Source organism: Mus caroli, unplaced genomic scaffold (genome assembly GCF_978045245.1).
Source record: "Mus caroli unplaced genomic scaffold, Mus_caroli_1 scaffold_2, whole genome shotgun sequence".
NCBI lineage: Eukaryota > Metazoa > Chordata > Mammalia > Rodentia > Muridae > Mus > Mus caroli.
The window spans coordinates 108,703,779-108,721,576 of record NW_028227257.1 but is presented as its reverse complement, the minus strand read 5'-3'; the positions used below and the strand labels follow the sequence as shown (position 1 = coordinate 108,721,576).

Genomic DNA, 17,798 nt, shown 5'->3' with positions numbered 1-17,798 from the left:
CTGTGTTGATACCGAGATAACAATACATACACTCCTGGAACTCCCTAGGTATTTTTGATTATGGTCTTGCTCTACCTGGCTGTTATGGTACAGATGACAAGGTGCAGGTTTTCTGGAAATAGTAGCTATTACAGGCATGTACCACATTATCTCAGTAATAACAGGCCCACAGACAACTAACCTGGGATGGATGAGTGAGTAGTACAAGGTGTGAAGGTATGGGAGTGCTTCCATCCTAGTAAATATTGCTCCAGACAGCTCGAGTGCCCCTCTGCACTGCTGTGGCCACTCTGCATGGGAAACCCTGATCCCACCGCCCAGCTGCTAATGGAGAAATAAGCTGTCTGCAGTAGGTAGCCTCTAGGCTAGCTAATTGGTTCCTAAGCCACTCAGGTCCCTAAATACTTTGTAAATATCCAAGTGCCACAGAGTAGTAAATGATGTCTTTGTTTAGATAACTTTATTTGGCGTTTGTCACATTTGTGTAATGTTTAGATTTGCTCATGTTTCTCTTTACAGTATTCTACTTCTAAATCTAGATTTAAGAGAAAGAGACACAGCCAGGTGTGGTAGCACACGCCTTTAATCCCAACACTCAGGAGGCAGAGGCAGGCAGATTCCTGAGTTTGAGGCCAGCCTGGCCTACAAAGTGAGTTCCAGGACAGCCAGAGCTATACAGAGAAACCGTGTCTCGAAAAACAAAAACAAAAAAAAAAAAAAAAAAAAAAAAAAGGGAGAGAGAGAGAGAGAGACCCAGCTAGGGATGTAGCATAGTGGCAGAGTGTTTGCCTACTGTGTGCAAGGCCTGATACTCAGCAGGGCAAAAAAAGAAAAATCCCCAAAACCCTCTTTGGGTTTTATGTTTTGCTTAGTGCCTTCCTGGTCTAGCAAAGCTTGAGTGTCTGGTCTCTGGTATTGGGACTCACTATCTAATCTTCCCACCACTGGGGCCTAGATGGCAGAGGATGACAGAAGTGAAGAACAAGCTATAGGTGCATGCCCCCCACCATACCATAACGTCTTAAGGAGGGGTCTCAGAAGCAGTCATGGATGCCTCATTCAGCAAGACCCCGTGTGGCGTGGCCAGGGGGAATGGAGGCTTAGGGAATTTGTCTTCTGGGCAGTCTTAACGCCCAGCTAAAAGCCTTTTACCATGGAAAAAGAGGGAACCTGTACTTGGCATGGGCCAACACCCCGGCACCACTGCCAGCTGTATTGCTTCTGTTATCACAGTTAGAAAATAAGCTGTGCGAGCATATTAATTTCCTTTTTAAAACAGTGAAAAATATGGATTTCCTAAGCTTGTAAAAGGTAGTAGAGTGGGTATGGCACCCAGCCTGGTGTGAGCGTGTTAGATAGAACTTATCTCTTCCTGGTTTTCATTAAAAACATTTTACTTAAGAATGATGAAACTTGATTATTCTTTCCTTTGCAAATGAAATATGAGCTCTTTGCTAACATCTACTAGGAAAACTTGACTGACTGATTATATTGCTCCTGTGTGTTAGCATATGTAAAGATTTCCTGGTCATTACATACTTGAATATAAAATATTAAAAATGATAAGTAATTATAAAGTAAATATTCCCTTAGCAGAAATTTGCTAGGCTGCCCCCATGGTCAAGGGTGAAGGTCACAGGTCCAGATGTTTACAGCTTTCCAGGCTGGCTCCTTGAAAGGAAGATTGAAAGTCTGGACTCCTGTAAAGGACAAATGTGATTTGAGGACTGAGAAGTGGGGCATCTGATCGCTCGCAAGTCTAGGACATGATTAAATTCCACATTTGACAGGCTCTGGCAGCCTCTTTGTGAAATCCCAGAGTTGTTTGGAGATATTCCTTAAAACTGGGAACTTTCCAGCCCGACGGTGGTGGTGCACGCCTTTAATCCCAGCGCTTGGGAGGCAGAGGCAGAGGCAGCCGGATTTCTGAGTTCAAGGCCAGCCTGGTCTACAGAGTGAGTTCCAGGACAGCCACGGCTATACAGAGAAACCTTGTCTTGAAAAAAAACAAAAAACAAAAATCAAAAACAAAAAACAAACAAAAAACCCACCTGGGCACTTTCCTATCTTCTTCCCTTTTCTGATTCCAGCAGTCAGAGTTTTTATTGCAGCCCTTGGATGGTGTCTTGCTGTTCTGAGTTGCTTGTTCAGCTAGGAAACACTTTCCAGTGCATCACTTTATTATTTTTAATAAACTGATAAACTAATAAATCATTTTAAAATTGATTAGTTTTAGATTTATACTTTGAAGTTTGAGTTGAGTCGAAATGGAATTCGTGACCACTTTAAATATGGCCAGTGTTTATTCTGACTTTCTTACGTGTTGGTATTCCTTTCCTTAGAGGTGACAATCTCCTGATTGCCAGGAGATAAGAAGCAAGTGTTGGTGGTCCAAGGTCATATCAAAGACAGATGCAGAGGTAGAACCAGAACTGTCCCCAGCCCCTCTTCCATTTTAGTCTGACCACGTGTGCAGACATTCCATTAAATGTGAGTCAGTGGCTGTGATCTGGCTTTTACTCCCACCCCGGCATGCGGTTGAGGTTTCTAAACTGTTCGGTGTTATAGTTAATAGAAACAGGTTTGGCCTTGGATGACCCTTTTGCCTGCGCTCTGTTAGTCAGAGACATGCCTGTAGGAAACTGCACAGGTCAGGTAAGAACTAGAACCCGCAGGCTGAGCTGGTACCCACGTTCCCGGGTCACTGGCACCTGGGGCTAGTTCTAGCATGCTTTTTCAGAGAGACAGGGGAAAGGCTCTTAGTTTTTGAAAAGGCCACAACCAAATTACTGGTCCTGCGATCTGGTTAAAGGCAACAAGTAATTTCCTGGAGCTCCTGGTGGGTATAACGCACTTAGTAGGCCTTAATTATAATCGCCTCTGGTAAATAAATATTCTTTTCAAGAGTTCATTGGGGTTTGGGGGTGATGCCGTCAAACCAAGCCAAAAGTAGACTTAGGGATTTAGTGGTTCAGCACAAGATCTGAGAGCTAGGGAGTGCTGGGTACAGCTCCGTGGAGTTATTTATCCAGCCGTTTGGCCGGGTAGGTTCTTGTCCTCTTTAACCATGGGTCCATCCATAGTGTCCCTGGGCTCAGAGCAGAGTGCTGCTTGCCTTATGGGTGCATCCCCGGGATAGCTCCTGTTGTTAGTGCTGTAACAGCTTGTTGCCCTTATTTGGTGGTGAGCATGTTGTCTTGGTGGGAGGTTTCTGGTGTTTTGAATGGAGGTTGTGGCTTATCAGCTTCTGTGTAAACATGAAAACACGCAGGAGGTGAGCAGATTTGCTGGAGCTCCTACTGGTCCAACTGGATCGGCCAGTTAAGGTAGTAAAAAGGGCTTCCTTTTACTTTTAATTGTTGTTTTTGGCCTTAGGTTATTAAAAACTGGGCCCAGATTCCTGTCCTCAAGGAGGTGATAGTTAAGTTGGGGTGGGAGAGATGCTGGCCCAGTGAAGTTCACTGTGAGAAGGTGGGGTGTGGAAGGCAGACTCACAGGTAAGGCCAGAAGCTGTCGCCTGCGATGGTTAGAGGAAGCAGCTTTCCCGTGTGTTTACTGGGGAAGCTGGATATTGGGAAACATGCAGAGGTGTGTGCTAGGGTGTGCCTAGGAGCTGAAGAGAGCAGGGTGCCTAGGGTGGATATCGGGGTGTGGTTCCAACATGGAGGGATGGCTCCCAGCTGTAGCTGGAAGGGAATGGCTCAGCAGGAAGAGCCTTGGGCTTGAAGACCTACCCATGTCAGGAATGTCTGAGTCCTGGGTTCTTTATCTGTAAGATGGAGACAGCTATCCTCCAACTGCTTAGAGATCCACGAACAAGAATGTGATTGTCGAACGTTCTATAAATATGGGTAGTTTGTGCATTATTTGGGCTTTCCGCCAGCCATATCCAGAAAATTAGAGAGATGCATGAGCAGCGTGTACCTGCATCCACCCTGGATGCTAACGAGGTGCTCAGGGCCACCCTGGGTGCTGTATCACGTGACTGGTAGCATTCTATAGAGGAAAGATGGGATGACATCATCTCAGTACTGGGAAGGGTGGCAAGATTTATTCAACAGGAAGATGTGGGGGAGGGTTGGGGAGAAACTGGCCAGAGCCATGAAGGAGGGGGACCCTCTGAGGAGGGTTTACTGGAGTTGTACTGAAGGACACAGTGTAACTCATATCCAAGGCAGGGGGATGGTTTCAGCTGAAGAAGCTGAGAACTGCAAAATAAATGAAGATGGTCTACAAGGAAGCAGTGCTCACCCCAGGCCTTGGAGCTGGAAGGACAGAAGAAGGGTGGCTTGCTTCAGCCTCCTTGACACCCCTGTGCCAAGCCCTTGGAGGACTGTGAAGAGATCATGGCAGCGGAAGAACAGGGCTGGCTTCTCTGTGGATGCTGAGCTGGAGTTAGGGCAAAGGTGGGGGGAAACTGACTAGTTCAAACCATTCTGCTGAAGTCCAGGTATGACCCGATGGTGGCTCGGAACTTTGTCATAGCAAAGCAACCCCTGAGAAGGGGCCAGACACTGTATCAAATGCAGACCGTACTGATACAGGGGAAGTGAGTCAAAGCTGACCCCTGGCTTTTGTCCTCAGGCCTGGGCAGTTATAGGATGCATTCATCACCCCGGGAAAAGCATATGGAGAACTGGAGAGGCCGAGCTCTGTTGGGGACATAATGGGGTAATACGTTTCTGGGTGTCTGAGTATGGGTGTTTGAGAAGACAGGTCTGGGCTGCAAAGCAGTGTAGAGATGGCTAGGATCATGGGTGAATGGATGATTCTAGTCACAAGAAGGACCTTAGGAAAGAGACTGTACAATGGAAGGGGGGGGGGGGCTGCCTGCACCATCCAGGGTGAGAGCCAATGGAAGAGAGGTTGCGGGTGCCATTCACGGTGAGGACCAATCTGCGAATTTAACAACTTTGCATCAACTTTGATGTTCTTCCCCCACCACCCAGTCTAGTTCTTAATTGAGTTGGATTATGAGGCCCAAGTGAGCTCACAGGGAAGTGAAGGATGGACCTGTAGGTCTCTCCTCTTCTCATGTGGGTCACGGTAGGAATGATCAAAGCGGGCGTAATATGCTCATGACATTGAGTGGGACTTTGCATTGGAGAAGGGGACAGAGAATGAATCTCTGTTACTGTTTGAACAGCAGCAGTGAAGCCACGCCCTGACAGTGTTCGCTCCCAATGCCACCTTCAGGGGGACTGCTACTACCCTGAGCTGCAGCAAACACCTAATATGCTAATGTTTCCTTTTTCTTTTCTCAATGGATTACTTTTTTTTTTTTAATTTGATTTTGTACATCAACTACACTAAACGGCCTTTCTGTAAGCAAAAGGCAGCATTTTAGGTACAGAAAAAATTAAATTGTCATACTTAAAGCCAAAAAAACATATAGTAGGCCTTGCTAGTTCTATGAACCATTGCTTGTAGCAGGCCAGCTTTGCCCAGTGAAGAGACAATGAAGAGACAGTGAAGTGCCCCCCCCCACCAAGTGTTTAAACACATTCACATAATTAGTTATGTAATCTAGACAAAAGCAATTTTCACTAGGTTTTTGAGGTGGGATTCCCCATCCTTGGGAAAAGGGAGGCATTTTCGTAAAGGTTTCTAGGAGTTTTAAGTCTGTGAATTACTCTAACTGGACTTTGCTTTAATTGTGTAACTTACTTGGTTCACTATTCATTAGGTACCAGACACTCAGCTGTGGCTGGGGACACAGGCGTGAACAGCATATATGCCTTCTGGATCCATGGAGGACCCATGCAGAGGGAGGACAGTGGGCAGAGTTATCGCTGGTCATTGCCATGAAGGAGAGACAAGTGAGACATAAGAGGCAGGCACAGGGCGGTATTATGCAGAGAACTAGGGGCGGTGGCGTGGCGGGGTTGGGGAGGGAGGAGCCAGGGCAGAGGTTGGGGCTAGAAGAAAGCTGTTGGCTGCCAGAGCGGAGGCAAGCCCACTGTGGTTGGAGTGGAGTGAAGGACAGGCTCGGCCTGAAGCACACCCTTTAGAAGTACTCAGCCCAGAATGGTTTGGTTTGTTTAAAATCAGAGTGAACCTGAGAAAGGGACCATTTTGGATTTCCTGCTGAGGCCGGTAGAATGATCTCTCCAGTGTCCATATCCTGACTCTCCAAGTCCCTGAATGTGCTCTCTTAAATGCTTTCCGATTAGCTGCCTTCAACTAGGAAGATGACATGTGTGGACTAGGGGATTGCAGGGAAGGGATCTTCGTGATGGGGCAGACGAGGGGGGACAGAAGAGATTGGGAACTGTGCTGCTGATGCTCCAGATGGAGGAGCCATAGGGCAAGGAGGGTGGGCAGCTTAGAAAACAGAAAGGACAACACAGGCCACAAGTGTGCTTCTAACCACCTAGCCTCTGGCAACTCATCACAGCCCTATAGAAAGCAAGCATGCCTAGACAACTCAGTGTTTCCTTGAATATGCATGGTAGTCTGATGCATGCCAAGGGCTGCACGGTGTGTGTGTGTGTGTGTGTGTGTGTGTGTGTGTGTGTGTGTGTGTTAGGTCAGGGCTATGTGCCACATCTAACAGTGCTCATCACACCAGCGTTGAGAACGGCAGTGACACTTTTGCCTGGAGGGAAACTCAAGTTTTGCCAATATGCATGCGTTTAGTTCCCTTGAAGCTGTTTTGAAATGATTTCTTAGGACTGATAAAGTAGGACACGTTAAATGGGATAATATTTGCTGGGGCGCAGCCCTGTGCCGACGGACATGTTCCTGTGAGTGCAGGGTTCTCGGGTTCACCAAAATGAGAGAAATGATGATTTTGTAGCTCTTTTAAAAATGAGAAATGTGGAATCTAGATTTTAAAAATATATGTATGAATATGTACATGTGTATAAATGAAATGTGTGTATATGTGTGCACAATTTATATATACACACACATATATAAATATATGGAAGCAGAAAGGGGACTATTTGGAGGGAGGAAAGGAACCCAGGAATTAGGGAAAGTATGGGGGGGGAAATATGACAAAGTAAAATGATGTATGTGTGACAATGTTAATAGTTAGAAATAATTTAAAGGCAATTATTTATGTGAGCTCCGAGTCTAACAGCCTGCGCAGGGTTGCATGGCTTGGCATGGGCAAGCTTTAGTGGCTCCTTTACCTCTCCCTGTGTAAGAAAGGCACAGGGGGTGTGTGTGCAGCAGAATAAATTAATTTTAGACAGTGAGTAAAGGCCAGATTTCCCATTGATCTGATTAGGCTAGTGTGTATATATTGATCTGATTAGGCTAGTGCATATATATTGACCTGATTAGGCTAGTGCATCTACATTGACCTGATTAGGCTAGTGCATCTACATTGACCTGAATAGGGTAGTGTATATACTGGCAATGCCTAGGGGTTGGTGAAATAGTGGGGTCATTCTTGTTAGCCTCTGGTCCTTCTGTTACTGAGTCTCAGCTGAGAGGAAGTGGGGTTACTGGAAAGGTCGGTGGAGCTTTGGTGGCTGCACAAATTACCCATGAAGAAGCCTGACTATAGGACTCCTGGGCAAAGCTAGCTCTCCAGGGCCTGTGAACCCACACTGTGTGCCATCACACAGTGTGACTTGGACGCGGTACTCACTATGAAACTGATGCTGCATGGGGCACATTCCAGCCAGCTTTATGTCTGAGGCTGGGCTGACCGTCACCAGTCTTCAAACCAGAACTTTTTTAAGGGGGGGGGGGAGGGAGAGTGGGTATTGAACTTCAGGCAACAGGTGTGAGCAAGGCCTGACCTGGTGACAACTAGGCTACAGCCAGCCATGGTAAGGCCTAGGAGCAGATCATTTCATGGGATAGTTTGGAGACGCAAAATGAACTCAGTACCATGTAGCCTATGTGGAAAGGCCTAGTGCCTCCCCCCCCCCCCCGCCCCAACATGCCTGTCCACAGTTGGAGAGATCATAGAAACCTTGGGAAGATGGTTTCCTTTTGCTCCTGAATAGCTGCAGCCTGGTTAAAGGAAGTGGACTTTCTGTTCTGTATCCACTCTCCCCCAAACCAGAAATGATAATGTAAGAGAGGGCTGGGAATGAGGAGTCAGAATCCATGGATGCCAAGTGTCATTATCCTCCCCACATCTGCACAAAGTTTAGCTACTGGTTAACAGGAAAAGCCCTATTGTTTTGCTAGGAGTGGGTGCAGGAGGAGACTATTCATGTACATGTTCTACCAAGAGCCATCTCTTCAGTTTCTTTGTTGCCACAGGCATTGGTGACTGATGGCCAACTAGGCTGCTCTTCCCATAATGGCTTTGTGGGTCCTAAAGGAAGTGTGACCAATATCAGCGAAGCTTCCGTGCACATCACTGCCTCTAGCTCCTCGACACTGTAGAGCGGGACCTGGAAGCTGCTGTACACACAGCTTGAGCTTTGTTTTCTTACTGTCCCCCAGGACCATGGTTGAGCATCAGGATATGACCCTGAGTTTTCAGGCATCCTGTGGCTAGGTCCTCTGAGTACTACTACACTTAATTTTGATACATCAGTCTGGCTGGATGAACTTCTAGGTTCTTTCTTTGATGGTCTTAAACTTCATGAGAACCTGGAGTGATAGCCATGATGCTACGAGAGCCTTTATATGTATGAGCATCAGCCAATGACTGACACTCATTGAATAGGTGATGGTCAAAAAGGGGTTCTCAGAGAGATAAGGGCCAAAGAACAAAACCCAGAGAACAAGCAGTGGGTGGAGGAAAGCAATGGAGAAGGTAAAGAGGCCTCCAGAGGCACAAAGGGAGCTTCAGGAGGGTTCGTAGGTGGGACACACAGAATTTTGAGGACGTACCAAATGCACAAAATATAGTTATGTAAAAAGCACACTTGGAATGAGCTTCCAGGGGCTTAACAAACATGGTTGCAGAATTCTAAGATGTCAGTAGAAACACTGGAAATTAAGTTGGGCCCTGTCTGAACCACAGAGAAGAGACAAACATGTAAGAGAAAGGTTGATTACTGCAAATATCAGGTCAATGTAGATGCACTAGCCTAATCAGGTCAATGTAGATGCACTAGCCTAATCAGATCAATATATACACACTAGCCTAATCAGATCAATATATACACACTAGCCTAATCAGATCAATGGGAAATCTGGACTTTACTCACTGTCTAAAAGGTTGATTACCTTAAGAAGTAGGGATTCCAGAAAGAGAATGAGAGAGTAGACTGCGCAGAATGCTCTGTGCGTGGCATGTCCTGGGGGTGAATGTGTTCTTCACTGTGTGAGCGAGGCTGTTTAGAACTTATGTATCGATAAAGGCTTTCTATACAGATTAAGGCATTCCAGGATGCCTGGGATAAAGTGAGTTGCAGAAAAGCCACCCTCCAAGGAACGCAAGTCTAGATGTCAGCACTGCCATCCAGGTTCTCAGGAGATGCCCTTGACTCCACCTGACGTGAGAGCAAATAAAGAAGTTTGTATACTCAGGCTTGGCTTCTCCGTCATGCACTGCTAAGACAGTAAGAAAATCCAACTAAGAGGAAAGAATGCCCCTCCCCCGCCCCAGGCCAGAGCACATCACCATAGTGTTGTAGCATATCCTGTAGAGCGGGCCTAGGTGACTGTCAGATAAACAGGAGTCTGAGCAAGGGCAATGTCTGGACCTACTACAAAGCATGATTGGGAGCTTAGGAGTCAAGATAAAGCGAAGTGAAACTAGAAAAAGAAAGGCGATAGAAACACCAGGAAAACAAAGGTCAGGGTCTGAACATGAATCACACCACATGATGGAACATGGGGGAGAAAGTTTGCTTGACCTCAACATTAGAGACAGCTTCCTGTGAGGACACTGACGTCTGATCCTGGTACTGGTCCTCCATCCATTTATTGTCGGCTTAGGCTTTTCTCTAAATCTACTTTACTTAGGGTTCTTAACAACACTTAAACCTCCCTTCTAACAAACACCTCAACCAGAGATAGGGGAGAAAGACAGTTAATAGGAAGAGGGGGTTGTGGACCTGTTTAACAGTCGTTCTTTGGGGTGAGCAACTCCACTCCTTGTTGTCAGGATACCAGCAGTGTGGTCCAATAGCAAACACCAAACATGAATCGGTAGAGGAGGCTCAGTCCAACAGGAACCACAAAGCTCCTCTGAATTGGCTTGAGTCTGTGGAAGCAGCCAGAATCAGCTGGAATACCACAAGAAGTTCTTTGGTGTATCTCTCTCTACATAGTAAAGGCCAGCAAAGAAGTGAGATCTAAGTGGTGCACTGCGTCACAATTCGACAGCGGCCTCTCACTGTTTGTGGGGTTCCATTTATACTCTTTTCAAACAGCATACACCCTCTCCAGCGCCCGCTCAGGCAAAACATCACATGCCCTGTCACGTGTCTGCTTCAGCCAAACATCCTCTCGTAAAACATCTTCTAGAAAAATACCACAACTGAGTTTCCAAAGAAACCAGAAATTTCCACTTCAATTTATACTTCACACTGAATAATATCTGGGTCTGTAAAAAAAAAAGAGAGAGAGAGAGAGAGAGAGAGATGAGTGAATTGTGGTAGCCAAAAGATGACTTGGTTTCATTGTAAATGAAAGATAACACATAGTAGGACTTGGGAAATGAAGAGGAATGTCTGGAAAGAAGGAATGTCAGAATGCTTGCACCTTCATCTCACTCATTGAAGGAACTGAGATTTTTATCAAATGTTGGAAAGAAAATAGAAGTTCAAGAATTTAAAACGGAACATAGCCAATACAACCCAAAGCAACAAGTGTCTTGTTAGCTTCTCCTTCTGATGATAGGGCCAACATTGGCCAATCGAGAAATAAACATCACAATCTATAAATAAAGAGAGGTTAAATCTAGAATAAAAGTAAGAGTTGCCCACTTCTGTAGCCTGGGATGAGTTTAGAATCTGTGACTTCTACCCTAAGTTTGTTAGTTCTTGCTTGCCTTCCTTCCTTCCTTTCTTTCTTTATTATTATTTATTTTACAAAAAAATTAAATATTGAGTTTGAAGATGGCTTCAGATGTCAGAGCGACACAGTTCTCTGGGTAATGCTGTGGCCTGCTTTTTCAGGTCTTCAATCAAATGAGCTGAGAAGACAGTGTTTTAAATTAAGCAATAATAGTGGCCTTGTTCTAATGAAGCAATAGTTCACATTTCCCGAGACAGAGTTGAGTAGCTAGAGGCACACTCTTTAATCCTTAAGGAAATGAATTATTGCCAAAGACAATGAAGCAAAGCTGCTATTGTCTTTAAAGTTTGAAGAACGCCAGTGTTTAGGACGCTTGATTGAAATAGTTAATACAGAAGTAGGCCAGCTGTCGGGGGGAGACGTGCAAATATGAGTGAGTGGTGGAGTGGCCCGCTCTGGATTCTAGGATAGCTTGTTCAGACTGTGGTAGTTCGTCCAGAGCCTTTAGTCTGTAAATGTGGTCTCCTTTGAAGACCTCAGTTTATGTCTTACTCTGAGTGACCGCCATGCTTTTTGACATTGCCTTTCTCTGTGACAGAATTTATTTCTTGCTAAAGATGGTGCTGTGGTTTTGAGGGTTTTTTAAAGGATTTTTTGTTTGTCTGTCTGCATGTACAATGTGTACTGTGTACAATGTGTGCCTAGTATCGGTGTAGGTTAGAAGAGGATTTGGATCCCCTAGAACTGGAGTTACAGATAGTTGTGAGCCACCAGTGTGGGTACTGGGACCAAACATGGGGTCCTCTGGAAGAGCAGTACTTAACCACTGAACCATCTCTCCAGCCTCTTGCGTCTTATCTTTAAATATTTTCCAATATGTTGAAATCTTCAGGGAGTTACTCCAGTACAACTTTGCAACTCGGTGGAAGGTGGCCATGGTGGCTCAACTTTAATCCAGCCCTGGGAGGCTGAGGGAAGAAAGATGGTGTATTAGAGGAAATTCCTGCCTCAAAAACCCTGCCCTCCCCACAAAACATGGGAAAAATAACAAAACTTAGTAGAAGTCACTGTCTAGTGGCTCTAAGGCAAGCAGTTTGAACAGTGACTTTTCCTAGTGCCAAACTCTAGACACTGGCCCTGTGTTTGTAGTCTCTCCTTCGGACCTGATATGGGAACAGGGTTTTGGATGCTGCTCTTGTTAGTTTCCACTGCTTCTGTCCCTACAAGGCCTGACTCGCTTCCCCACTCCCACCCCAGCCTGTCTGTCAGAGTGCAGAGCTGCTGCTGTAGTTCAGGCTTCTGCTTAAGACATGGTGATACACACCTTTCATCCCAGCCAGAGGTAGGTGGAGCTCTGAGTTCTAGGACAGCCTGGCACTACACAGGGAAACCCTGTCTCTGGGAGAGGGAGAGAGAGACACACACACGAGACACACACACACACACAGACAAACAGACAGATGTCTCTGAGAGAGAGGGACACACACACAGAGACAGAGAGACAGAGTCTTGAGAGTGTGGCAGCAGCAGAGAGACAGTGGCATGATACCTGCAGCCCTGGTCCTTGGAGTTGACTTGGTGCCCACAGAGCAGTAATGCACACAGAGCACCTGGTTCCCTTACTAAACCCGTCTGGGCAGCCGGGCACCCAGCCCTTCCTGTGAGGAACCGGGAGGAAGCTTTGGATTTATACAAAAGCCAGATTTTGGCACAAGTTTTGAGGGGTTGGTTGGAATGGGCTATTCTTCCAGAACCTACAAGCACCTGGCAGCTCAAGAATCAACCTGTGCCTAGCATCTAACCTACACCATGACCTAGAGTGACTTAGATTAGAAGTAGACGGTTGTCCCCGGTGTCCTTGTTTGCATACTGGTCTAGTTTTGCTCATTTATTTGTTCTTCACAGACATAGCTTGAACTAATGAACTAATGGACTGTGACTGTATAGAAAGCCTATTCCAAGTGAGATTAAGAGCCTTTTTGCTAATCTCCGAACCAGGGTGACTGTGACAAAGGGGCCCCCAACGGTTGCTGAGCGTTGGGGTGACTTTACTCATCTGTTTCTGGGACCTGCATTGTATTGGATTAGCTCGCAGCATAGCCTTGAAATGCAGAGTGGTGCAGCAGGCGCCCTCTGCTGGCAGGCCGTTCCCTTTTGTAACCACCCACTCCTGCAGCCGGTGTGGATCCTCTTCCCTCCCTCCCAGAATGTATCCGAAATGGAAACAGGGTGCTTAAGAAGCTGTGCGGGCAGAGCCTGGGGTAGGCACCCTTTCAACTGGCATTATCCTCTATAGATGTATGCCTCTTAACGTTGTCTTTATGCTTGACAACCTGGCTCCTTCCTTTATTCTATGCAGTCTGCCACTTCCTTCTCTGTCCAACGCCTGTCCCCCTCCAGGGATGGAGGAGAGAAGGGTTGGAGAAAGCCCTTGGCTCTGAAGACCTGTGCCTGTGCATGGAGTAACCTCCACAGTCTATTGTTGTTTAAACGTGTGTGTGTGTGTGCCCGAGGAAGCCAGAAAAGGGCTTGATGATGCTGGACTCTGAACTTTGCTCCTCTGGGAAGAACAGGCAGGTGCACTAACCACTGAGTCATCCCTCCAGCCTCTGCACAGCCTTTTCATGTTGCCGGAAACCTTGAAGTGCCTATCCCATATAGGGACCCAGAAAGGCTCAAGAGATGGCTGCATCTTTAGGCTCTGTGGGCCTCCTCTCCTACCTCTCTCCCCTGAGCCTGTCTTCTCACCAGGCTGTCTGTCCATCTTCAACTCCACTTACCAAATCACTCAGATTCTCCTACAGCGGCTATCTCAGTGCTTCTTAACTCGTGGGTCGTGACCCCTTTAGGGGTCAAACAACCCTTTCTTTCACTGGGTTCAAATATCAGATATTTACATTATGTTTCATAACAGTAGCAGAATTACAGTTATGAAGTAGCAACAAAGATAATGTTATGGTTGGGGGTCACCATAACATGAGGAACCGTACTAAAGGGTGGTGGCAATAGGAGTGGTGAGACCCACTGCTCTAGCTCCTCCCTTGGAAGCAAAGCCAGTCTTGCCTGTTCTGTGCTGTTCCTCCTAGGTCTCTTCTGCTGTCATTTCCTGGTAGCACTCTCTCTACAAAGCACCTGCCCTCTGGATACGTCTCCCTCCCAGTCCTTTTCTGAGCTTGCTACTTCTGGATCAGGTGCAGCCACACTGGAGTTTTAGGAGATGGAAGCTACCTGGCCGCCCCTTATGCATCCTGGGGCAGTACTTGTTGAAGCAGTAATTGGCTGTAGGAGGAGCTTGGTAAACAGGAAGCAGCCTGCCACCCTTAGCAGCCTCCTTGGGTGTGTGTAAGAGGAAGTGGTTAGAGGAGGGAAAGCTGTCTAGGCTGTCGGAGCTGCCCTTTGAGTCTCCTCTTGGCAGTTGGTTACCTTTACCCACTGGCTACCATTGGGCCTGGGTTCTTTTTCCCTTCTCCTGCTGGGAGTCGGACTTAAATCTGTCAGTATGCCGTCTTGTTTCTTGGAGAGCATTCATTACGCAGGGACAGAAACACTGTTTCTAGGTAATCTTTGTCCTGCCTGGCACCTGGCTGTGAGGTCCAGAGGCCTCATAATTAACCTCTGTCAAGGCCTCGATTTCCTATCAAATCGGAGGGTGCAGGCTCTTTAGCTTCCGTTTACCCATGGTTCAGCTCATTGTTTGTTTCTCCAGCCACCCCAGCACAGGGTCCATCCCACATCTGCCAAGCATCGAAACCCATTCTCTGCACATTCTAGGCCACCTCGTCTCTCAGGTATTGGGAGCTCCTGCAGGGACTGTGTTACTTGGATACCTGGTGGGCCTATGCAGACCCCTGCACCCTGGCTTCTCTATACCCCCTATTGATTGAGAAATTTGGGGACCCGGGGGCAATTGCTTCCCTAAGTCTCCACTTCGGTTCCGTTGCTTTGGTGTGTGCGGGTTCATCATTTCCAGTGTAGACTTAGAACTAGAAGTGGGCAGTGCGAACTGCCTCAGGTGAGGAGATGGGTTATCTGTCTGGGAGGAAGGGCAGCCACTGTCCCCAGGGAAGCCATCCTCATGCTCCTGTTTCTCCTGGGCAGATGTGATCCCCTTCCCCCTGTTGCACCTGCAGCCGCATAGCCGTTAGTGTGTTTACTTTGTAACTGGGATCCATCCCAGCAAGGAAGAGGTAGTGGGGATGTTAGATAGTGTTGGTTTTTTTGTTACTTTTGCACCTGACTCTGCAGGCTTCCCAGTGCACTTTGCTCTCCCTTCAGAGGGTTTATTGTTTGTTCCCAGCTGGCTTTCCATCTCCAGCCGCATACCTCAAAGCTCTGGTCTCCACTTCTCTGTGTGGTCCGGTGTGTGCTCTTTCAGCCCCTCTGCTGGTGAAGTGAAAGCTCTCTGCTGCCGATCATGAGTTGGGATTAGGAGCCACTCCTTGGGGAAAGTCTGGGGTGGAGAGAAGAGGAATGCTCCACCCAAAGCTGCCACTTCATTTCTCAGCCTTTGTGGGAGACTGGTTGATATGGGGGAAGCTTGTATCATGTACCCATGAGACAGAGCATCCCGTGTTGCACTTTAAATAGATGGAGATTCTCCTTGTCAACTATATCCTCAATAGAGCTGAAGAAAAAGAAAAAGGGAAGAGATGAATTGTGTCATGGGCAAGAGTTGGATTCTTAATCTGTAGATACTCTGTTGCAAAGCTAGGAGTAGTCAAAGTGTTCGCTGGAGGATACCTGTCTTAGTCAGGGTTTCTATTCCTGCACAAACATCATGACCAAGAAGCAAGTTGGGGAGGAAAGGGTTTATTCAGCTTACATTTCCACATTGTTGTTGATCACCAAGGAAGTCAGGCCTGGAACTCAAGCAGGTCAGGAAGCAGGAGCTGATGCAGAGGCCATGGAGGGATGTTCCTTACTGGCTTGCTTCCCCTGGTTGGTTTATTCAGCCTGCTCTCTTATAGAACCCAAGACTACCAGCCCAGAGATGGTCCCACCCACAAGGGGCCTTTCCCCCTGGATCACTAATTGAGAAAATGCCTTACAGCTGGATCTCATGGAGGCATTTCCTCAAGGGAAGCTCCTTTCTCTGTGGTAACTCCAGCTTGTGTCAAGTTGACACACAAAACCAGCCAGTACAATACCTGAGGGCGGGGAGGGGGTGTCCAGCGTTGGAAACAGATGTGTACCTACTAGATAGGACATGATGGCTGCTTCCCACCTAGAGTTGAGAGAGAAAATTGTTCTGTGAGTCACATGGTCTATGCTTGTTCTATGAAGAGTGTCTTCAGATACCAGAATTGCGCCCAGCTACCTGCCAATTCTGTGAGGGACAGGCTCACTCTCCTCTGTTTGACATCAGGTGTCATTCCGTCTCAACTGTGAGACCTGTGCCCCGGAAGCCTCTATCTTTGTTCTGTTCCACTCCTCAGCAGCTGTGGGATTCGTGGGCTGCAGGGCAGAGAATGATGCCCATAGCTCTGGCTAGACTTTAAAATATGCAACATTCAAGTCTCTAAATTCTTTCTGTTTTGTCACCAGGTTGCTTGTGGGGGCACCTCGGGCAGAAGCACTCCCGCTGCAGAGGGCGAACAGAACAGGGGGCCTGTACAGCTGTGACATCACCTCCCGGGGACCTTGTACACGGATTGAATTTGATAATGACGGTGTGTTCTGCCCTCACTGTTCGTTTGGCCAGCCTGTCTGTGCCATGTGTCACTTGCCACCAGATAGGACAGGAAACAAAGCATTTATTCCTGCAGAGAAGGCCTCTCACTTTTAATTTTTTGTCAGTCTTTATCTTTTATCTGTCCTGAAAATACTTGTTGCCTCCGGTTTCATCCCGGTTAAACTAGAATGGTGTGTTTATGTTGCCACCTAGTGGTCTGTTGAGACTGTTGCAAAATTGAGTTCATGGCTGTGAAGAAACACTAGAAGGGGGAAAAAAAAGTCACTTATTGTTAAAATGTTGGGGGAGGGGGCGGAAGCCAGGTGGTGACAGCCTAAACCTTTAATCCCAGCACTCAGAAGGCAAAGGCAAGCGGATCTCTGTAAGTTTGAGGCCAGCCTGGTTTACAGAGGAGTTTACACAGAGAAACTCTTGTCTCAAAAACAAAACAAAAAAAAAAAACAAACAAAAAACTGGGGGGAAAGACTATTTTGTTTACTTTTCTTTATTATTTAACTCATGTATTTGCATATGTTTGCCTGTTTTTGTGTTATTAGGGCTCTAACCTTGTGTATCCTATTCAAGTGCCTTACCACCAATTTGCATCTCTAGCCCTGAAAAACTTTTCTTGAAAATCTTGTAAAATGAGAACGGAACAGCATGAGTAAAATCTCCCTGGAGATTGTGGTACAAGAGTTAGGGTGGAGCCAAAATAAGTTTCAAAATTCTTCAGGAGGCACATTGGTGACTTGGCTGCTAATACGTCCATGTGAGGGTGTTGGAACCCCTGGAACAGGAGTTACAGACAGCTGTGAGCTGCTGTGTGGGTGCTGGGAATTGAACCCAGCTCCTCTGAAAGAGCAGCCAGTGCTCTTAACAGCTGAGCCATCTCTCCAGCCTCCAAAAGGGTCTTTTAAACTCCCGACTCTTACCCAGCTAAAGCTGCCACCTCTAAAAGACAGGCTTGTTTCCCTTTTATTTTAATATCCCATTTTATAAAGCCTCTGGGTGGCTGGAAGATGCCATAATGGAGTCCATATGTACCACCAGCTAATTTACCTGGTTTCTGGTAGGCTGGGCAGAGCCATTAGTGTTCCCAGAAGTTTGGAGGAAACCAAATTTGATTATTGGCCTAAGTAGACAAGCAGGCTCGTGTTCGCATTGTCGCCTGCATTCTTCAGGAATAGTGTGTTCTTGCTGATTAGGAAATGCTCCATGATAATGGCAGAAAACCTATGCATAC

The 17,798-nt window shown here is 46.8% G+C and overlaps 1 protein-coding gene across 2 annotated transcripts in view; it reads left to right on the top strand.

Moving 5' to 3' along the window:
- Itga6 (integrin subunit alpha 6) overlaps positions 1–17,798 on the top strand; it is a 73,627-nt gene that overhangs the window by 15,870 nt on the left and 39,959 nt on the right. For both annotated transcript variants that reach the window (XM_021151742.3, XM_029473910.2), the window contains exon 2: positions 16,429–16,553. In XM_021151742.3, the coding sequence (XP_021007401.2) occupies positions 16,429–16,553 (125 nt within the window). The remainder of the gene's footprint in view (positions 1–16,428; positions 16,554–17,798) is intronic.